General features: G+C 46.5%; 1 protein-coding gene across 3 annotated transcripts in view; it reads left to right on the forward strand.

Moving 5' to 3' along the window:
* Positions 1–2,577: 2,577 nt before the first annotated feature.
* The window catches only part of GALNT12 (polypeptide N-acetylgalactosaminyltransferase 12), a 35,802-nt gene continuing 14,848 nt past the window's right edge, over positions 2,578–23,531 (forward strand). For 2 of the 3 annotated variants that reach the window (XM_032478065.1, XM_032478064.1), the window contains exons 1-4: positions 2,580–3,016; positions 14,494–14,663; positions 18,425–18,614; positions 21,465–21,650. In XM_032478065.1, coding sequence (XP_032333956.1) covers positions 2,652–3,016; positions 14,494–14,663; positions 18,425–18,614; positions 21,465–21,650 — 911 coding nt within the window. In that variant the 5' untranslated portion in view covers positions 2,580–2,651. Of the gene's footprint in view, positions 3,017–14,493; positions 14,664–18,424; positions 18,615–21,464; positions 21,651–23,531 lie in introns of all 3 variants that reach the window. The other variant, XM_032478066.1, reaches the window with a different exon arrangement.

Consider the following 23,531-nt stretch of genomic DNA (forward strand, 5'->3'; position numbering starts at 1 on the left):
CCCATAGGAACAGTGGCTTAAACAAGACAGAAGTTTATTTCTCTCTCGCATAAACAAAGCCTAGAAGGAGGCCATCAGGACTGGTTCAGTGTCCCCAGGGTAGGGAATTGGGCTCCTTCTGCCATGTTATTTCACCATCCTCAGTGCATGACCTGAGGTGGTTGCTTGAGTTCCAGACTTCATAGCCACAGTCCAGCCAGCAAGAAGAAGAAAAGGTAAGGAAGTTTCCTTTAAAGACATTACTCCAAAGCCCCACTGTGACACTGCCACTTATAGCCCATCAGTGGCACACTTAGTCACGTGGCCATGCCTAGCTGCAAGGGATGCTGGGAAATCTAGTCTTTATTTAGGAAGACCATGGGCCCAGAGAAACAAACACATTGAAAAAAAGAGTCTCTCTTGTTAGGGGAAAAGAGGAGATTGGATATTAGCTGACCTCCAGCAGTTTCTGCCACACCTTTTTATTCTGTTCTATTTCCTGTTCTGCTACTGACCAACTGTGGGCCTGGACAACACACCTCCTTGGGCCTTGTTTCCAGTTAGGGAGGAGGGTGCTGCAATGTAATAAGGAAACTCAAAGTATTAAGCAAATAAAAGTGTCAGTACTCTGGTCCAGGGAGAAGAACTGGAGCCTCACCAAGTCAGCTTCCTTTTTTACTTTTCCGGGTGGTCCCCTGGGGTTCCTGGGAGCAGATTTTGAAAACTCCCAGACTGAGTGAGTTGCTGAGGCCCTTCCAGCAAGAAGATCTGATGAATTCATGTTTGTTACATTTTGGGAATAACTTCTCTCTATACTTAACCAGGCTGTGCCCTCCGTCAGATACCTCCCCAGTGAGTTCAAACAGGTGCCTTTGAAAGCGAGTGTGAGACATAGAGCAAGCTATGAACTGAGCACTTACCGTGTGTCTGACACTGAACCAACTTCTGGGATCATAAAGTGACTACAGCTCATACTCTTAGTCCTTTACAGTCTCTTTGTTACAAGGCCAGTGCGTGAATGAAACACAATCCAATGTAGCAAGGGCTGGAACAAAGTATGATGGTGCTGTGGATTGAATTGTGTCCCGCACCCCCACCAAAGATAGGAAGTCTAATCCTTGATACCTATGAATGTGACCTTATTTGGGAATAGAGTCTTTGCAGATGTAATCAAGTTGAGGTCATTAGAGTGGGCCCAAATCCAATGACCAGTGCCCTTAGAAAAAGAGTCGAAAGCACACAGAGACAAACAGACCAGAAGAATGTCCTGTGACCATGGAGGCAGAGATTGGTGGGATGCATCTACAAGCCAAGATGTGCCAGGGATTGTTGGCAACACCAGAAACTAAGAGAAAGATGTGGAACAGATTCTCCCCTTGGAGCCTTCAGGGAGCTCATGTCCCTGCTAATGAGACTAATTCTGGGCTTTTAGCCTCCAGAACTGTAAGGGAATACATTTCTGTTGTTTTTAGCCACCTTAGTTTGTGGTACTTTGTTATGGCAGTCCTCGGAAACTAATAGACATGGTCGGTTTGATACTCAACTTGGCTAGGCTTTAATCCTCAGTTACTCAATTAAACACTGATCTAGATGTTGCCATGAAGGTATTTTGTAGATATGATTAACATTTGCAATTAATTGACTTTAAGAAAGGAGATTATTTAGGTGGACCTGATTCAATCAGTTAAAGTCCTCAAGAGCTGAACTGATACTGCCCTAGAAAATAAGATATTCTGCCTGTGGACTGCAGCTTCAGCTTATGCCAGAGTTTTAGCATGTCTTACTCTGATGGTCTACCCTATAGATTTTGGACTTGCTTAACCAGTCCCCACAACTGCATAAGCCAATTTCTTACAATAATGTCTTAATATATCTCCGACCAGTTTTGTTTCTCTGGTGGAATCTTAACATACAAAAGGATGATATAATCTTGCAATACATTTGCTTAAAAGACTGTGGAATTGCTGAAGGCTTCATAGAGGTGGTGGCTTTTGGCAGGGCCTTGAAGGATGGGTAAGAGTTTGCTAGGTGGGGAAGGGCATTTCAAGCATAGAGAACAGCATGTACAAAAGCCTTGAGTGAAACTCAAGCTTATACTTTATTTGCATATGATGTTGCAAAGTGTAAAACTGACAGCCTATAAAGGCCTGTGTAAACCTACAGACAGGGTCCAGAGCTTGGAATGTTAACTCCTCTGGGCCCGCTGGCATAATAAACCTGTGTTCTCCAACTCTCCGAGTGCTGCTTGGTCTCTCTCGCCGGATCCAGGTTGCTGTCACAACTGAGCTGTAACACATTTGTCCGCAACATTTCCTCTCTTACCAGACTGTAAGGGTTAGATGAGATAACAGCAGTGAAATTCGTAGCACCCTTCTCAGCGCACTTGGCTAACATTTACGGAGCGCTTAAGAAGTGCCAGGCACTGAGCTGAGGGTTATACTGCCGCTACCTTTTTAATAAGCATAGAGCCCCGCAAGGAAGGTGCACGTCTTAGCGAGCCCGCGTGGGGACCCTGTAAAAGTTAGCTCCCTGGGCGGGCGGGCAGGCGCGGAGGGAAGGGGGCGGTGCGCAGGTTGGAGGGGGGCGGGGCAGCGCGGCGGTTCCGGGATCCGGGTCGTGGGCTGCAACGCCGCCTCGGGGCGCGCCGGTCGCTGGCCGCAGCGGGCGGGCGCATGTGGGGTCGCGCGGCGTGGAGGCGCTGCCCGCGAGGGCTGCGGCGCGGACGAGGGGCGCTGCTGGCGCTGCTGGCCCTGCTGGCGCTGGCCGGGCTGGGCTCGGTGCTGCGTACGCGGCGCAGGGCCGGGGCGGCCGAAACGGGACTCCGACGCACTCCGCGTTCCGGGCGGCGCGACCCGGTCCTGCCGCGGCCGCCGGTGTCGGAGGACGCTCTGGGCGCGCACGGCGAGGCGGTGAGGCTGGAGCTCCAGGGAGAAGAGCTGCGCCTGCAGGAGGAGAGCGTGCGGCTGCACCAGATCAACATCTACCTCAGCGACCGCATCTCATTGCACCGCCGCCTGCCCGAGCGCTGGAACCCGCTGTGAGTCCGCAGGTGGCGGGAGGGCACTGCCCGCGGAGTCCCCGGGCCTGTTTCTGCGGCTGTGAAGTGACGGGGATGGAACCAGGGTCTCGAAATACTTGGGGATCCCGCTTCTTACTGAGTCTTACTCAGAAGTGGGCAAAGGGTTCATGGCTGGGGACAGGGGGCGCAAGAAAGTTTTAAAAAATGAAAACAGAGAAATCTCAGAATTGACAAATCTGTTACTAGGTGGTCGCTTGGCTGCCTCTCCCTTGAGAAAATCTGTCATTCGGCCCTGAAAAGTGTGGGGCTCCGGGCTGAGGAGACAGATTTAAGATGAGACCCTCTGGATGCCCGTCCTGGATCCCCAGGCACCCCCAGTCCAGCTCTGCCCTTTTAACGTCCTGCCTTGGCAAAGCAAAGAACCTGTGTGGTTTGAGACAGGCTTCATTCGCTTATCTTTGTGCACCTGTGTGCTCCAGGGCCCATGAATGAACCAGGAGGGGAGGGTGCGCCAGGCAGGTGAGGTGAAAGGTGCCTAGAAGGGCAAGTCAGAGGTAGCAGGCCTCCTTCCCTCTCTCTGGAAGTTGGAGTCCTTTCTGAGCTTTAAGTGGAGGAAGGCAGGAGGGAGCAGGTGGTGAGAAGGGCTCCTTCTGGCTGTGGTCCAGCCCACCTACTCTGGGTGACAGTCCCGGAACCCTGTGTGATCAGAGGCCTAATTCCTGTTAGAGCTGCTGGCTGGAAGGGTTGTGCCCACAGCTTAGGTGAGAAGGGAACAAGCTAGCAGAAGGAAGATGGCCTTCCTGACCTTCTATTTCCTTTCCTCTTTTGGTGGGGACCTTCTGGGTCCCCTACTGGAGCCTCCTTAAAGACTTTGAGGGAAAGAGGGCTCAGAGAGGGAGTTCTGGAAGGAGCCAATGGGACAGCCTCCTGTGTGCACCAGGCACCTGCCACTCCTCCTTGCTCCTTGTCATTCCTGCTTTGCAGGTGTGGAAATAGGCTCAGAGAGGTCAGGTGACCCACCCAAGGCCTTGCAGCTGAAAAGTGGCAGAACAGGCCTTGGGAGACTGATCTCCTGGCCCCCTTGGCACTGTGCTGATTGCAGGATTTTGGGGACCTGCTCTGTGACTCCTTGGCCAGAGAGAGCATGAATCCCTGCAGGAGGCCCCGCCTCTGCCACCACTGGCAAAGTTTGGATGGATTTGCACCTCACTGTCTCCTCTATTTTGGAGGATCTGCTCATGCCTAGCCAATGCTTTTACCTTAGGCATTTTCACTGTTGATGTTTTTGCGTAGAGCTTTGTTTGTTGGGGTTGGTAGCAGTTCCCCCACTTCAGCCAAATGGCTGAATATATGTTTATCTCCTTGAAACTCCAAGGGTGCTCATGGAGGCAAGATCTAGGGGAAGCTTTCAGGTCCAACTCACGGTCCAGACCCAGCTCATGTGAGATAAAATCCTGACTCTTTTGCTCATCAGCTCTGTGATGTTGGGCAAGTTATCTAGCCTCTCTGAGCCTCAATTTCCTATCTGCAAAATAGAGGATGAGTAGAAATAACATAATGTAGGAATTAATAAAACACCTAACACCTGGGAGCATACTGTGTCCTCAATTCTTAATAGTTTTTCCTGTCTTCCCACTTGCCAACAATACACTCAGGAGGTTGCTTTTAAGAGTCATTCAAGGATTGGTCATAAAGTTTTTTTCTGGCTTCCAACTTCCTTTATTGTCCCAGGTTGTGAAACACTGTGGACGACCCATGGGGCTTATGGTATCCCGTCTCCATGGTGACACAGCTGCCCTATGTCATATCAGGATTTGCTTGTAAGTCCTGCTGTTGCATTGACCCTGGGAAGTTAATCCAAACCCAGCATGATAAGGAGTGTGAATGCCTCCTGCCTTAAATTCCTGTAGCAAGGCCTGTTGAGTCATACTTGCCTAGCTGGAGAGAAAAGTGAGCTCCCTCTGTGTAGGTCTCAGCCTGCCCAGGCCTTGAGGAGGGTCAGGGCCTTTCATGAAGACTCACTTTTATTATAGTTCACACAGGGGTGAGGACCTAATAAGATCTTGAAATTTACCCGGGAGAAACCAGAATGGCAGATTAGGAGTTCGCAGTCAGGGTCATGGGGGTGGGGGTGGGGGTGGAACTCTAATTGCTAAGCATGGTTAAGATCCTTGACTGTCATAGGAGAGGAGGCCCTGAGGGGGCATGCAGTCTAACCCAAGAGAAAAAGCCATGCCCCTAAGGTAACGCACAGATCTGGGGCAAAGCTGATCTAGAACCTAGGTTTTTTTCTTCCCTCCTCCCTGTTAAGGTTGAGGCAATTATTTATCTATTTTAATTATAAAAGCAATACATGTTCCCTGTAGAAAAATTAGCATGTACAGAGAAGCAAAAAAGGACAAAAAATAAAAGTCACCCATAAACCTACCACCCTGGTAAGAACCACTGTTAACATTTTGCCGTGTATCCTTCTAGACTTTTCCAGATATAGAAATAGACTTAGAAAAAGATACTTAAGGGTATGTAGGTGAGAACACATTCAAACATGAGTATGTTCAAAGGCCCACACACATTTTAAACTCCAGTGGATAAACCTGTTATCATAGGCAAGGAGCTTGGACTATTTGGCTTGGTTGTTCCTGGCGTCCACAAGCCTTGGTACCGTGTCTGCTCTCCTGGACAGGGCCAGACCAATAGAGACACTTCTGAGAGTTGACTCTAATTCCTTGAGAATCCATGTAGACCCCGGCCCTTCTGTGAGGCTAGTAATTCACATGCCAGTGGATTAGTGCCCAGCTTTTTTCCTATTAGTTACAGCACTGAATTGAGGAGGAGAAAGAGGATGAGGATGACAAGGAATCCTTGCTTGGTAGTATAGTAAGTATAGGGTTTGCACAACTCTGACTGTCTCATTTGAGCCAAGCCAGGAGAGGGAATTTTCACTCTGAGATGGCAGCAGCCAAAGTGGGAAGCCAGATAGCTGGGTTTGTGGCCTTGGGGGACTTTTAAAAATTATATACAGGACCTTACCCAGAACAATTCAGTAGAATTTTGGTGGATAGGGCCTAAGCTGAGGCTGATGTACAACTAGGGATGGAAGCTACTGGCTTAGAGCCTGTGGGTTGCTCACTTGGAAGATTAAGGGTGGGTGCTTTTGAGGGATTAATAACAGATCAAGTGCAGTTGAAACTAGTGGTGACATCACAGTCGGTTGTAAGGTGTGTCACAAGTAGGTGGTTGCTGATAACTTACTAACACTGGCAGAAAGTTTTAGTTTCCATGAATCAGGGAAGCCTTGAGATAATACTGTACTGTAATGCTCATTTGCATTCTGATCTGTTCAGCAGGAAAGGTGGTGTGACAGCATCCGTGTATGGGGGCGCCACCTGTGTGGACGTTGTCAGCTGTACTCTGCCGTTGCTGAGGAGTTGTGAACCACTGGTTAAAAAAGTGTGTAAATATTACATGCAGGTGTTTTCATTTCTTGGACGCTTACTGTGGTTTTGGCCTTATTACTGCTATAGTTACAGATGTGTACCTGACTTTAAGGACTAGGACTTGGGTACTAGGATGGTAAAGAGTCTCCAAACAGTTCTGAATAGGTAATTCAGCAAAAGAAAGGATTAGTGTCTTGCTGCAGTTGGCAGGAAGGCCTTGGTTAGGAGTTCTCTTTTTGCAGAGAGATAGCCTACTTGTCTGTTTTCTTAACACTACCGTTGGAAAAACATCACACGTGATGTGGAGATTAGGCCAAATGTTTCTTTTGCTTCCCCAACAAGGTTGTAAACTGAGGCTATTTTATTAGTTTTTATTAGACCCATCTTGTGGTTGCCAGAGTGTTCGTTCTTTGAATTAGTACTTTAGGTCTACAGAACATGTTAAGTTTTCGTTAATATTTTCCTGATACCTTTTTCTGTCCTTTTACTATCACTCCATCTGTGTCCTTAGGTTTTAGGTGTGTCTCTAATTAGCGTGTAGCTGGATTTTGTGTTGTCATTAAAACGAAATCCAGACTGATAATCTTTGATGTTAACTGGATAGTTATGTCCATTTATACTTTTTATGCTTACTGATAACTTTAGTGTTTGAGTATGCCATCTTATTTTATGCTATTTGTTATGTTTTTTCTTCATGTTTTTAAAATTGAAGTATAGTTGATTTACAATGTTGTGTTAATTTCTGGTGTACAGCATAGTGATTCAGTTGTACATATATATTCTTTTTCATTATAGACTGTTAGAAGGTATTGTACTGTACTGTGCTGTGCAGTAGGACCTTGTTGTTTATCTGTTTTCATCAAGATTTTCCTTGTAGTTCCACTTGTATAAGATCTTCTGTCAGGGTTCAGTAGGTATTCTGTGAGAACTGTTCCACATGTAGATGTATTTTTGATGCATTTGTGCGAGAAGGTGAGCTCCGCATCCTATTTCACCATCTTGAAGCTCCTCCTGTGTGTGTATAGTTTTCTTTTTTTTTTTTAATACTGGTTTTGAGGTGGTAGATCCTCCCCCAACTTCTCATTCCATTTTTCTCTATCTACTAATTTGGCAGTTATATTATCTATTTCTTATCTTTAGTGGTATATTTGAAAGTACATATTTAACTCAAAAAGGTCTGAAGTTAATCAGTGCCTTAGAATGTTTTAAGACTGATCACCTTCCTTCCCAATTTGTATGCCATTTTACTCCAGTATTTTAATTCTGTGTTGCTTTTTAAACCAACACATTACACATTTTAAAAATGCAGTATTTGTTTACATTTATCCACAGGTTTACCATTTTCTCTGCCCATCATTCTTTTCTGAAGGGTGGTCTTTGGGTCTCAGAGATCTTTCCGGAGTTCTTTTCCTTATTCCTGAAATATATCATGTATTAATTGCTGTAGACAAGGTTGTTGTTGTAAACTCTCAGTTTCATTTATCTGAAGATGTTTTTGTTTTGTTCTTGTTCTTGAAAGATAGTTTGGTTGGGTATATAATTCCAGGTTGATAGTTTGACATTTAGAGATAATATTCCATCATTCCCTGGCTGGCACCATTGCTGTGAGATGTCTATACTGAGTTAACTATGCCTGTCATTCTTGTTTCTTTATCATTCATTTTAGGTCCTCTTTTATTTATTTAAGCATAGTAAGCATACTTATTTTATACTCTGTGTCTGATAGACACAGAGTTCATAGATTTTCTTGTTGTTCCTGGACCCTAAGGACTTCTTTTATTTTCCTATAAGCTGAACCATGCATTTAAAAGATTTTCTAAAGTATTTTATCAGTAATTTTTTGCATGTCCTGTACCTGGAGGGTTTCCCCAGACATTTCAATCTTTCATATTGCTGGGAGTAAAAGTCCTATATTCACTTAAAAAAAAGATTTATTTTCTCTATTAGTTAGGGTTATTTTGGTTGAAAGTGACTGAAAACTCAATGCAAACTGACTTAAATATAAAAGGACATATATTGACTTCTGTCACAGAAAAGCCTGGGATTGGAACTAGGTTCTGATTATTCTGGGGAATCAGGGACTCAACTGATATCATTAGGAAAATGTTGATTGGTTAGGCTTGGGACATGTGACCTTCCTAGAGGGGTATGTTTATGTGTATATGTATACGTGTGTGTGTGTATACATATTGTATGTACTCATGTGTGTGTGTGTCCAGTCCTGAACAAACCACACAGAATGAGAGTCCAGGAGGCATGGTTCCTGAAAAAGAAACCAAAGTGCAGTTAGGTGAAGAAAGGGGAAAGTATTCTGGGCAGGTAAAATTCACCTGTGTACATTATGACTTCCTTGGTCTGCTCTACAAAGAATACGAATTTTTTTTAAACATATTTATGTGGTGACCTGAATATGAACATAAAATGAAGTTAGGAGGTATTTACCACACCCATTCATTCATGTCCATAAAATACATTAGACATATATATTGTACTAGCAGAGATTATGGTAATCCCCACCCAGTAGAGTTGTTGTGAAGGTTAAATGGAATGATGCATGTGAAGTGCTTAGCACACTGCCTGTCGTGTAGTAGGCACTCAGTAACTGTCACTATTATTACCACGTGTGGTACAAAGCATGCTGAAAACACAGAGAAAAACACAAAGCATGCTGAAACACAGAGAAAAACACAAAGCATGCTGAAAACACAGAGAAAAGCACAAAGCATGCTGAAAACAAAGAGAAAAGCACAAAGCATGCTGAAAACACAGAGAAAAACAAACACGATTCAGCCTCTGCCCTTACGAGCGCTTGGATTATATCAGAAAGTTAAGAAAGGGTGGTTTACCATGATTTAGCAGTGAATTTGGTTCTGATCTTTACTGTTGTTGTTGTTTTCTATGTGAAAGTGGAACCCTCGCTGCCCTTATCTAACTGAAGGATGCCTGGCTTTTTATCACTCAGGATAAAGGGAAAGTATTTTTCCTGGCAGCAAACTTAGAGGTGTTCAGAAAGGATATATTGAACTTCATGAAGGTGAATGCCTTTAAGGGATTTTTTAAAGAAGGAGAAACCGTACCAGGCCAACCAAAAAAAAGAAGAGGACAGAATATCAAATGATTGCTCAATGAAGACATTTGCTATGGGGAGCAGAAGAAATGTGGTCCAGCTTTTTAAAAATCTTTTTTGTGATTATAAAAATGATGCATGTTCGTTGTAGAACAATTTTAGAATGCTGAAGAAAATAAAGGACTGAAAGAGAATCAGTGGTCGTTCCACTGCTCAGAGATCACCATTGCTAACATTTTTGGCGTGTTTCTTTCTATTGTTTATTGTTTATGTGTGCACACACACGCACACACTACTGTTGTTTGTAGAACTGGCATGATGCTGTTTATAGATTTGTATAAGCTTATCTGCTCTTTCAATTTAACCTTAGAGTATGGCCATTCTTTTTTTACTGCTAAATAGTCTCTGAAAACATGACTTTGGATGGCCATGTAGTGTTTCTTCATGCAGTTGAGATATACTTTAGCTACTTCTTCTTGAAACTATTTACAGCTTTTTGCTCTTATAAATAATGTTACAAAGAAAAATTTTAACAACAAGCCTCCTTCAGGGTATCTCTGATTATTCACTTAGGTGAGACATGCTTAGATGTATTGATATGAGATGGAAGAGAAGAGGAACATTTTAAAGCTCTGAGTGTGTGTTGCTAAAGTGGTACCCAACATGCTTTGTGACCTAAGGGGACACAAATAGCCCACCTGGACATTTGAGAACAGTTGTCTTGAACTTTTGATTTTTGCAGAGCAGTGAAAACACATAAACAAAAGCACTGAGGAGGGGCCGATGGATGGCCCCAACTCGATTTGGTCAAGCAGAGCTTTTCCCACTCTTCTATTTACACTCATCATGAGATGAAATGCATTTTAATCCAAAACAGTAAGGATGTGATTTCAGACTAAAAGACAGTTCTTTAAATTGAAGAATTTTCATTTTTGAAAACCTCATTGTCCTTATTTCCACTCATTTCTCTTTGGACCTGTGCATAGATGAAACTAAATTTTAGCTTTACCTTTTTTTCTAAAGATAAAAAGATCTTTGTTTTTAGGTTTCACAAAAAAACAAGTTTTTTTTTTTCATGTAGTACAAGCAGTTAATTCTTTCTGATGCTTTTAGTGGGCTGTGGTAGCTTTACTATGGCCCCTGTCTAGGACTCAGAGGCTTATTAAATCCGGATGCTATTATTAATGTTTTTATATATACATATATATGTGTGTTCCATTTGCTATGACATATTTGGAGGAGGACGGCGGTGGGAATGAATGAGGGAGGACCTTAGTCAGGGCCACTAAGATTGAGATACATATAGGTCAGAATTGGCTGGAGTTTGCGTATACCCTTTGCAACATTAAACCTTTTTCTTCCTGCTTTTTGTATTAAACTTTTAATTTTGAAAAATTCAGATGTGGAGAAAATTTGCAAGAATAGCCGGTCTCCTCTATATCTTTCCCCTAGACCTGCTCACTATTATTTTGCCCCATTTGCTTAATTTTTCTCTTTCTATCTGTATCCTATAATATTATACACATTTGAGAATGTTACAGAGATGATAATTCTTTATCCTTGGTTACTTCAGTGTGTGTTTTCTAAAAACAAGGACGTTCTCTCATTATGCAATGATGTGATTATCAAATTCAGGAAGTTATATCATATTGGATGTTTCCAACTGCCCCACCTTTTAGAGTGACTTTTTCTTCCTGACCTGGAATCTGATTGAGAATCCAGTAGGACATTTAGTTGTCCTGTCTCTTTAGTCTCCTGTAGTCTGAAATGGTTCCTCAGACTTTCGTTGTCTTTAGGACATTCACATTTTTTAAAAGAATACTGGCCTGTTGGTTTATAAAATGTTTCTCAGTTTGGGGCTGTCTGATAGTTTCCTTGTGATTTATTTCAGCCTGCCTATGATCACAAAACTTAGTGACTTAAAATAGCAATAAACGTTGATTATTTCGTAGAATGTCTGCAGGTCAGGGGCTGGGGAGTGGCTTAGCCAGGTGGTTCTGGCTTGGGGGTCTCTATGAGACTGTAGTCAAAATGCTGCCTGCCGGTTTTTGTCATCTCAGGGCCTGATGGGGGTTGGAGGATCTGCTTTTGGGATGGCGCGTCACATGCTGAAAGTTTGTACTGACTGTCCTGTCTGTTGGTGCTCAGGAGGAACAAGGAGGAAACTTCAGTGTTATGTGGCTTGGAGGCCACATATAGTCACTCCTGCTGCATTCTGTTCACATGTGGTGGTTTTAAAACATACCCACAAGTTCTTTGACAGTTTCCCTTCAAAAAAAGGAGCCTAATTCTCCCCCTTGATTGTGGGCTGGCCTCCCCTCCATGGAGCAAAGTGCTAAGTAACCACTTCCATGAATCGAAAGCCCAGGGTGTCCAAGGATTCAGGTCCCGCTGGTTCTGGCTGGTGGTGATGCCCTGTCGCTTTAGGACACAAGAGAGATCATGCCTCCCACCTCAGGTGACTTTGCCTCAGGTGCCCAGAGCTGGGCCTCCTGATGCAGCAGGATGAGAAAGTAAAGGGGGCTGGAAGGAAGAGCCAGCCCTCCTCTGAGAGCCTCATAGTAGAAGCCTGTTCATGTGGAAAGCACTCCAGTGATGGCAGAGCCTCAGCCACTGCCTGGGAGCCTCAGAGCCCTCTGCAGAGGCTGTCCTGGCATTTGGAAAGAGGGACCTGAAGCTCCTTGGAAGACCCTGAGAGAGGAGAGGAGAAATTGCCTGTGTCTTGGCAGGAGGGAGAGCTAGTTGGGAAGATGGGATGCCAACATCTTTATTTAGATGCCAGTGGCCCACCTGAGCCTCCTGCAGGGTCAAAGGCACGAGCCAGAACCCTGTGATGAGATCTCTGGACACAAGGAGCTCAGCCAAGTACATATACACCCTGTGAGCTGCCCACGTTACCCCACCTCTCCGAGCCTTATCTTTAAAATAGGAACAGTAAGTACTAACATAGGAAGAGGTTTTGAGAGTTAAAGTACAACATTTCATTGATTCTAAGGCCCTTTAAAAAAATGTTTTAAAGTTTCTGAAATTTGAATGTCTCTTCAAATCAGTGCATCCTACAGTTACAGTTGATAGCAATTGTCTTTCTTATTGGTTCCCAGTAACTTTGATGAAAACTTGTAGACTGGAGATAAGATAGCACTAAGGAACTGCTTGTTTTTTTAAGTGTTATAATGATATTGTGTTCATTATGAAAAAGAACCTTTATCTCTTAGAGATATATATATTGGAATATTTATGGATGCTGCAATATGCTGGATTTTGCTTAAAAATAGTCTGGTATGGGGCATGGATGAGGACATGGGCAAATCAAGCCATCATGTGTTAAGGATTATTGAAGTTAGGTGAACACAGGAGTTTCTTATACTGTCCTCTCTACTTTTTTTCATGTCTGAAATTTTTCATAATAAAAGGAAAAGCACACAAAGAAATGAGCTGTGTACACGAAGGGCTTTTCTTCTGCTTTCTGTGGGACTAAGTCCCTCATTAGTCAGGTCTGATCCTAAATGTCACCTCCTGGAGAGGCCCTCCCTGATTGCCTGTTCTGTGGTTGCCCGTTTACCCTTCCCCCCTCCCCTCTGTAGCTGGTCTCTGTTTCAGCACTCTCCTTTTCTTCCTGGCACCATAGCTTTCTGAAATTATTGATAGTTTGCTTGCTTGCTTATTTTCCCCCGGATTGTAAGCTCTGTGGGTGCAGGGGCTTTGCCTTTCTGGCACATGGTAGGCAATCAGAACGTGTTTGTAGACTAACTGACACAGGCCCACTGTGCCTGGCACGTGGTAGACAGTCAACAGACATTAGCCTCACCCTGCTTGGCTCTCCATCTCTTTGATCAGCCATCCTGCTTATCTCTAAGAACTTTCCTTTCTGCCCTAGGAGCCTGTCTGGTCTTTAGCATTTATCTTCTTCTCGAATTTCTAGTCCATCCCTTGGTCTAGCCTTTGACCAGCCCAGCATTCAAACCCTGGTCCTTCTGATATCCCTTGTGGGTTTCTGTTCCTCCCCTGCCTTGCTGTCAGCTATGTCCTCATTTCCAGGAACTGCCCAGTCCCTGGTACGACACTGGAGGACTGTCACTCAGAGGAGAGAATTCTGTGTCAACAGTGAACCTTCTGTGCAAAATAACAGAAAACCCTACTAAAGAAAGAAGAAGCTAATTGGTTCGTGTCACTGCCAGTCAAACCCTAATCCCAGAGAGATGGGTGGGCTCAGCCCTCCCTCACCACGATGAGGCTGCCACAGAATGGAACAGGGGTGGTGTGGGGGCTGGGGGGCAGTCAGTGTCCTCTACAGAGCCCTTCCTGGAATGTTCATGCATCCTACCCACAGTTCCAGTTTATGCATTCTGTGCACTGACTGGAAACAAAGGCACTGCTGGGATGCAGGGTAGGGAAGATGCTGGGAGAAGGTGGGGGAGACCCAGGGGATGGTGAGCTCTGGAGCACTGAGAGTGATGCCTGGGCAAGGTGCTGGAGGGGCAAGGAGGATCGAGCACTGCCTCGATGGTGGTCCCAGGCTTTCCCAGAGGAGGTGGGGTCAAGAGGACAGAGTGTGCAACCAGGGAAGGGAGGAAAGGGCACTCCCAGCAGAGGATGCAGTCTGAGCAAATGCCTGGCAGTGGGATTGGAAAGGAGTGGATGGGTGGGAGAGCTGCTGGGCGGGGAGAAGCGACAGTCTCCCTCCCTTCTGATTCTCCTTAGTTGTATGTTGTGCAAATCGGAAAATCATTTTAAAGCTTAAAACCAGTATCCTGCAGTTCAAGCTTGCTGGGTGTCATTTTAGAACCCTTTTTATAATCTACCGGGGTCCTGGTGGAACACGGTGCTGGGGGGCCTCTGGAAGATCCCAGCAGATTATTTGCCATTCCCCAGGGGGAGGTCCCGAGACTGTGACCTATGTCCCCTTCATCGCTTCATCCCTAGCACCAGCCTGGGCCTGGCACATAGGCAACGGTGGGGTCTTGATTCCTGAAGTTGTATTGTATTTGCAGGTGCAAAGAGAAGAAATATGATTATGATCATTTGCCCACGACATCTGTTGTCATAGCATTTTATAATGAAGCCTGGTCAACTCTCCTTCGGACAGTTTACAGTGTTCTCGAGACGTCCCCAGACACCCTGCTAGAAGAAGTTATCCTTGTAGATGACTACAGTGATCGAGGTAAGCCCCTGTCGTGGGCCCCTGGAGGAGCCTGTCCTTCTGTGGCAGTGCCTAGGAGGTGAGAGTATGGCATGGGGCATCAGAACAGGCCTGGAAGGACAGGCTTCCTATGTCCCCTTGTGCCCAGTCCCTGCCCTCCGGGAACTCAGAGCCAGGTTGGGGAATGCAGACGTGATGGCAGAAGGCTCAACCACACAGTGGAGAAGAGGGACTCACCCTGCCTGGGTGCTCAGGAGGGGGAGTTGACCTTAGTCTTGAAGGTTGGGTGGTTTGCAGGTAGGGAGGAATGTGGAGGGAGAGCACTTCTGGTGGAGGGAGAGCATTTCTGGTGGAGGGTGCAGAATATGGAAAGGCTGCCAGTGCTGCTTGAATTGTGTAGTCTGCAAGTAGTTCAGGAAGGATGGAGGGCCAGCTGCTTCGGGGAGCAGCAGGAGAGGAGAGGGAGGGGAGGTGGAGAGGCTGCAGGCCTTAAACCCAAGGCTGAGTGCTTGGGACTCTGCCCCGAGGGCAGGGAGAACCAAGGCAGGATTTCAAGCAGGAGACCATTTTTGCCCTTTGGGGGATCCCTCTGGGCTGGAGTGTGGAGAACAGGGTACTGGCAAGCTCTGCAGGGAAGCCTGGGGATTGTGGAGGTGGCCCAGGTGAGAGATAGAGGCTTGGAGTCAGGTGGGAGGGGAGAGTAAGGGGGAGGAGGGAATTCTGGGAGGTGGCCTCCACAGGCCCAGAGGCTGGCCGAAGTGCGGAAGACCCTCGGGTCTTCGGGTGAATGGTGGTGCTGTCCCAGAGCTGGAAAAGCCACACGGGGCGGGAGGGACAGGCCTGGGAGGGGAAGAGGGTATTTGGCCTTGAACATGTTGAATTTGAGATGAGATCAAAAATCTGGGCAGCCCAGATGGAAGAACTGAATCCAGGGAGAGGCATTTCATTGAGAGGCTGGTCGGTGTCCCTGCAGACCTGACCAGTGACCTGAGATCTAGGAATTCATATGCAGTCCAAGGCTGGCCCTTTATTATTCAGTAAATGTTTTTTGGGTGTGTGCTGGGCATGGGGGAGTCTGTGGGAAACAGGACAAGTCCCTGCTCTCATACAACTCACATTCTAGTGGGGTGGGTGGAGGTGGTCAAAAAACATACAAAGAATATAATACATATAGCACCTAATACCACACAGCATAATGTAACATAACATATACATCACCTAATACAACACAACACAATATTATACAGTATGTACGTCACACAGTACAACACAACACAACAGCACACCGTGATGTCACATGGTGCTATCCTACAGCACAAGTAGACAGTGCTCCGAAAGACAGGTGGGAGCAGGAGAGCGAGTGGAGCCCGGGGACCGAGCCTGCTCTAGCTGGTGGGGGTCCTGAGAGGCCTCTCTGGGGAAACACAGAACTGAAAGCTGGATGTGGAGAAGGGGGCAGCCCGACGATCTGGGGGAGGGGGCTGGGCCGGGCGCAGCAGGTGCAGAAGCTAGGCCAGTGGCTGTTCTCCGGGACAGACCACCGGCCAGTGGGAGTGACCCGGGGGGATGGTTGCAGGGCCAGCAGGGCCAGATCAGGGGGGCCCTTGGAGGCCAACATAAGGGGTTTAGGCTTAAATAGGAGCCTGGTGGGAGCCGCCTGAGGGCTGTTGAGGGAGCAGGAAGGTTGCTCAGTCATGGGGCTTTTCTGTGCTGCCCTGTGGAGCGAGGCTCATGTTGAGGGGGCGGGAGAGGATGGAAGCAGGGAAGGGTGGGGGCCTCCTGCGGTTTGGCTGGCTGGGTTGGCGGTGTGATGGAGCAGGAGTGAGCCAGTAAATCTTGGGTGACTAGCCAATGCGAGGGCAGCTAACTTAACTGAGAGGGTGTCAAGGCCCTAGCAACAGGGAGAGCCATGGGCTTGGTTGCCAGAGCCTGTCTCATAGCAAATCACCACCCCTGGGCCACCCATCAGGGCAGCAACCAGTGCTTATTGGGTGTTTGCTGTTTCAGGCTCTGAGGCTGGTCTGTCTGACTCTCCTAATTGGGGAGTGTGCTGGGCTGTTCTCACAGAGACCCAAAATAACAGTAATTTCCATGAAATCAAAATTGATTTCTCTCTCACAGCACAAAGCTGGGGTAATAGTCAGGGGCAGGAGTGGCGGCTCCACGACGTTAGGACCTGGCTCCTTCTGCCCTGAGTCTCCACCTTCTCTAGACGATGTGCTGCCTCGGTCTGCGTGGTCCAGGCTGAACTTCACCTCCTGCTCACTCCTGTCAGCAGAAGGGTATCCAGGGGGTGGAAAACAGGCACCTGGAAGCTGCCCTCACATCCCCTTGAGCAGAACTGTAAAGTGCCAAAAACATTTCAGAAGCATGTACTCATTCAGAAGCAAAAATCAAATGATTTTCTCTTGATGGGATTAAACAGCTCCTCCGCAGGCAGGAATACCATATGAGCTCCTTCCAGCACAGTTCGGTTCTCTCGTAAATGTGAGCCTCTGTGGGGCCAAGGTTCCCCTCCCCATCGCAGTAGTTTGTAAAGCCTGCAGGTTGCCTTCCTCAGCCTGCCCCTTCTTCCTACCCTTCCTACAGTGTCAGTCTGAGTTGATGAGGGGGTGCTGCCCCCTTCTAGGATAGGGGAAGTCAGTTCAAGCAGACAGAAAATTGATGCACACCCAACCCATAATGAGTGCTGGGAGGCTGCACCAGCATTTTCCCGTGTTTTCACTGGGCACTGATGCTAATTAGCTTTGCTGGGGAAGTCACCTCCCTATTCCTGCCATCAGCTTATATGCAGTTATAATTAGGGTTAAAAAGAAATCAACCAATGAACGTTTTCTGTTTGAGTATCAAGACTCTTTAGGGAAACATTTCACAAACAACGAAGCAATATAGAACATTTTACAAAGTTTTCCCCTTCACTGATTGAGGAGGACTTTGAGACAAAGTTCATATTTATGTGGGGAGATGCTCTCATGTTTATTTGCCTGTGTGGTTCCCACCTGCCCCCACCTGACCCATCAAGGGATACTGAATCGGGACCTGCAGTCCTGGAGTTGGGAGGTCTAGGGCCAGCCCTAGCTGTGGGCATGTCCTTTCAACTCTTAAGGGCTCATCTCCTCTTCTGCAAATTGGGATAAGCATGTCCTTCTGACAAATTTTGGATTTATTTAACAAGGATGAGAAGCTGTAGGAGAAAGCACTGGAGGCAAGGTTAAGTCCGTGGACTCAAGCCAGACTCCCTGGATTTGAATCATGACTCCTCAGCTCACTCATGTTGGGACCTTGGCATATTATTTAGCCTTTCTGGCCTCAGTGTTCTCATCTATAAAATGGGGACATTAGTAGTGTGGACATAAGTCCACATAAATTAAAATTTTATGGTGTATTACATAGTTAACATAAATTAACAAAATTTATATGGACATAATTTTTCAGAAAAATTGTGGTTGGATGGTCTGATGCTTTTTATTTAAACGTTCACAAGTCAAGCTATTTTTGGGGGGTAATAGCTTAATTGAGATATATTCACATGCCACATTCACCCATTTCAGGAGTACAATTCAGTATGCCTCTATTTTGAGGGGGAGCGTTTGATGGTTCTGGAATCTTCCACCCCAGCCTCCCCTATCTCCTGAAGCTTCCAAGCTGGGTGCAGTGAGTCCCAGGTGCAGAGCAAAGGAGGCTTGTGTCTATTTAGTCTTCTTTTTGGGACAGGGAGGCCCTGGAAGGACACGGCTGGGAATGTGTGGCGGTGACCCTCGTTGTCCCGCTTGCCTCCCCAGAGCACCTGAAGGAGCGCCTGGCCACTGAGCTGGCCGGGCTGCCCAAGGTCCGCCTGATCCGCGCCAGCAAGAGGGAGGGCCTGGTGCGAGCGCGGCTGCTGGGGGCTTCGGCGGCCAAGGGCGACGTGCTGACCTTCCTGGACTGTCACTGTGAGTGCCACGAGGGGTGGCTGGAGCCACTGCTGCAGAGGTGCGTGAGCTGTTCACGGTGGGGGGGGGGGCGGGGAGGGGTGCTGAAGCAGAAAACAAACTGATCACCATGGCATGAAAGGTAGGCTTGCTGGGCTCAGATGCCCCTTGGGCAAAGCCTCTGTCCCTGGACGTGCTAACAGTCCCTACCTCGTGGGGCTGTGGAGGCCATTAAATGATTTAATATATGGACACCAGTGCTTAAAACACGCCAGCATACAGGAGACCTCGGATGAGCACTTGCGTTTATATTACTTATTATATAGGTTTATTGTAGAAAAGTTAGATAGTATGATCACCCAAGAAAAAAAATATTGTCAATCATATAGAATCACACTCCTAGAGAATCTACATTTTGATGTATTTCCTTCAAGCAGGGCTGACTTATCCATTACACCCAGTACCTACAATGCTTAGGGCTCAGGGATCTTTAAGAAACCAGAAAAAATGTTTTTATGTTCATTTCTTTTAAAATCACAAGGGAAAAAATTACTATCATAATAGTGAATATATAATAATTAATCAAGCCTGGATTATGTTTGTCTTTATACCGATATAGTCATAAAATATTGTTTTTATATATATATATATATTTTATGGAGTCATGAAAGTCATAATGTTGCTGTATCTTTAAGGTCATTTCCCCTGCTTCCCACAGCCTCTTACGCTAACCCTCCCCCCTGCCCTCTCCAGAACCACTGTCACTGGCTGACTTTTGTCCTCTTTTTCTCCCTCTGCTCCCTCCCCATTCTCCTGATTCTGCATCAGGAGCTGGGCTGGCAAGCCCAGAGCTCTTCCTGGATGGGGAGGAAGGTCTGGGGGGGTCTGTGGTACCCCCATGTGGAGCGGGTGAAGGGCTGGAGGATCAAGGTCTGTGCAAACTTCTTTCCCTTGGCTTCCACCACTTGGTTGCCTGGGTCTGTCTGGAAGAGCTGGGACCCCCTCGCCTCCCTTCCTTCACGAGACCAAGTTCTGTTCTGCCACTTCCTGCTGTCCTGGTCCTTCACTGCATCTTTCTCTCCCCTCTGCTCTGATGAGCTTCACCAGCAGCAAGGACTCAGGGTTTCTCAGGCCAGTGGTAGAGTCTGAGATGATTTAGAACATAGTGACAGCTGGGTGCTCCCTCTGGAACTTGGACTAGTGGGTTTGCCCTGCCCCTCGCCCCACTGTGCATGCAGAGGGCTGCCTCTAGGTCTCTCTGAAGTCATGGTGAGGGCACTTTTCCCCTTCAGCTGATTCATTAATGCCTCCTAGAATTCACCTCCACTCCAGCCCAACGCACCCTTTGAAGAGAGCAAGGCAACACTCCTCATAATCATATCCTTTCTCCATACCTGGAGACAAAAGGATTCTCTCCTGGTTGCTCATTAGAGACAAAAGGGGAACTTTCAAAACCCGTGGTCCCACAGCAGATTATTTGGATCTGAATCTCTGGGGTGGGGCCTGGGTTTTTGGAGTTTCAGAAGCTCCCCAGGGACTTGGGTGTGCATCAGAGTTGAGCCACACTGGGATGGTAGACTGTCCCTCATATAGTCCTAACCAGGCAGAGTAACCCCTTACCTCCAGGGGCTTTGGATATGGAAGATGTTGGTTGTCACATCAGCTAGGTAGCACTCCTGGTATTTTATGAGCCACTACTGATATTTGGGGCAGAACCATTCTTTGCTGTGTAGGGCTGCACTGCACACTGTAGGATGTTTGGCATCCTGGTCCCTGGCTCATGAGTTGCCAGAAGCTCTACCCAGTAACAGCTGATGCTGGGCCAGCACATTCTCTAACCATGATTTAGCATCCTGAGGCTAGTGCTAGCTACCCTACCCCCAACTCTGTTTTCCTTTTCTTGTAAAAATTAGGCTACCCATGGTTCCAACCAGCATGACTGTTAAGTTCCAAGTTTATAATTTATAGGTCTCAAATTCTAGAGAACTGCCCCCAAGATGTAGCCCAGAGAAATCTAGTGTTCACACATGATCTAGTCTCAGTTCATGTTTCCTGGTGTGCCGTCAAATGCAAAGAAACACAGTCTGGAAACATGCTGAAGGATGGTTGGGCTTGTAAGAGTAATTGTGGAGAGAATCGCTGAAGCATACCCACAGGCTGATGCCTGCAGCAGGAAATCATCTCATTTTCCACTATGTATAACATTCATAATAATAAAGATTAAAAGAAAAGAATAGCAGTAGTTCCAGGTTCTCCAGCAGCCTCTTGCAAACATTCCCTCTGGGAGTCCACATTAACCTCGTGAGTAGGTATTACTGTTTCAGTGTTGCCCACCATGCAACTGGCTCTGAGAGGTTCGGTAGCCCGACTAACGTCACACAGTGAGTAAGGGACAGGAGTAGAATTTATCTTCTAACTCCAAAGTATCTTCTAATCCAAACTCTTTGGTCTGGGTGCATCTTTGTTCCTAGGGAGATAATTATTTCTTGACTTTACGATGTTTCATTGTGATTACATGAAGAAATCTCTTCCAATCTTGAAAACTGAAAAATCTGCTTTCTGTTTTAAAAGTTACCTTTGATTTTTACATGTGTTGACTTTGATAGAGGAATTCAAGTTTAGCCAGAATATCCCTAGATGGCCTCAGAATATTAAAGCTGTGGAATTTTCCATATCAAGGCCAGAATCCTTGCTGCCTGCCTCCCCCTCCCTGCCCTGGCATCCTCCCTGACACCCACCTGCCAGGGCTCAGACTTTGCTGTGGACATCTGGAATAAGAGAATCAGGCCCTTCTCACACAGGTGCTCCTCTTTCCTAGTGGAAGGCTGAGGAGCATTCACTCCCAAGTTTCCTAATTGTCCTCCTGCTGCCTGTACACAGTGGAGTAACAGGGGCTTCTGGATGTTTCCAGGATCCATGAAAAGGAGTCGGCAGTGGTGTGCCCTGTGATTGATGTTATCGACTGGAACACCTTTGAGTACCTGGGGAATCCTGGGGAGCCGCAGATCGGTGGTTTTGACTGGAGGCTGGTGTTCACGTGGCACGTGGTTCCCAAGAGGGAGAGGATTCACATGCGGTCCCCCGTTGATGTCATCAGGTCAGGGGTCTACTTCTCTGAGCGTGCTTCATTGCACCCAGCCAACTTATTGATGAAGGCCCTTGGGAGGGATGGTTAGCTGTTTTATGTAACATAAAATTTACCATTTTAACTATTTTTTAAATGCACAAGTCACTGGCATCAAGCACATTCACAATATTGTACAACCACCACCTTTACATATTTCCAGAACTGTTTCACCAACCTATGCAGAGACTCTATATAACCATTAAGCAATCACTCCCTTTCCTGCCCTCCTCCAACCCCTGGAAAACTCTCTTCTAGTTTCTGTCTCTATGGGTTTCCCTATTCTAGATACCTCATATAAGCTTAATCACATGGTATTTGTCCTTTTGTGTCTGGCTTCTTTTCCTTAACACAGTATTTTCAAGGTTCTTCCAGAACTCCATTCCTTTTTATGGCTGAATAGTATTCCATTGTGTATATGTCCACACTTTATTTATCCATTCATCTGTTGATAGACGCTTGTGTTATTTCCACTTTTTGATTATTGTAAATGATGCTACTGTTGTCTTTTTAAGTCTCTGTTTTCAGTTCTCTGGAATATATATCTAGGAGTGGAATTGCTATGGAAATTCCATGTTTAATACTCTGAGGACACACTGTCAGGTCCTTTTTGAACTGGGGGTGAGTGGACCTGGGGGTTCAGGGGCCAGCTTTGGCCAGTAGGTGAGCCTGGGTCTGAGTAGAATGGCCTCAAGGAGGGCTCAGTTGCCCTCATTCTTGAAGTGTTGAAGTAACAGTCTGGCTGCTTCTTTCTCATCCAAGTTCGGGACCAAATAGGAGGCAGATGTAGGAGTCAGGAAGGTGGAGGATGGACTTCAGCTTTTTTTGCTGGGGTATTGACCCGAAGATGGTGTCATAGATCTGCACCCACACTTGGCAGTTGGGCTTCTGAATTCTTCACCTGAATCCAGACCTTGAGATGGCCCACTGCTGGCTGGAGAGTATTGAGTATGGAGACAGTGTTGAGAGATGGGGCTGGAGAGATGAACAGGGCTAAGTCATATCCAGCCTTGAAGGCCAAGGAAGGGGGTTTGGACTTTACCCTGAGTGGTTAGAAGCCACTGAAAGGATTTGAGCTGGAAGTGACCTTAGCTTGTTGCATTATTTGAAGGTTGTGCTGGATGCACATGGTGGGGGCCTGCAGCCCTGCCACTGGGAGTGCTGCAGTGTTTTAGGTCCGAAATGATGGTGCAGGAGATGGAGGGACATGGTGGACTCCAGAGATGTTAAGGTGGAGAATTGGGAGGAATTAAACGGGAATGGGGGAAGGAGGACTCAAGGATGATCCATAGGCTTCTGGAGGAGCCCTGAGGTGGGGGAGGGAGCATCCTGCCCAACCCCCCACTGAACAGGTTGGAAACTGAGGCACCAAGTAGGAAAGATCATATCCAGGGTCACATATGCAGCCTGTGATGTTGACGTGAACTGTCCCCGCCTGCACACACACACACACACACACACACACACACACACTCAGGGACATTATGGCCAACTATCCTTCCCCTCCTGTAATATCCCTGGTCTTCAGTTTTCTCACCTGTGAAATAGGTATGAACATATTCACCCTCCCTATTTCCTAGATTTTTAGGATGAACACATGTGAAAGTGCTTTGTAGTCTAGAACCTTTCCTTCCACAGTCTTTGTTTCCTGTTCTCATTGGCCCAGAGCTTGGATGCAGGGAAAGCCGATACTCTGTCAAGGCCCAGAAAGACTGCTGGAGGGCCTTAAAATTTTTTATTTAATTATTTTTTGTGTGTGATTTTTGTTTGTGTTGGGGGCAGGTAATTAGGTTTATTTATTCATGCATCTATTTTTAATGGAGGTACACACACTCAACCGCTGAGCTACACCCT

The sequence above is a fragment of the Camelus ferus genome, chromosome 4 (assembly GCF_009834535.1).
Source record: "Camelus ferus isolate YT-003-E chromosome 4, BCGSAC_Cfer_1.0, whole genome shotgun sequence".
Lineage (NCBI taxonomy): Eukaryota > Metazoa > Chordata > Mammalia > Artiodactyla > Camelidae > Camelus > Camelus ferus.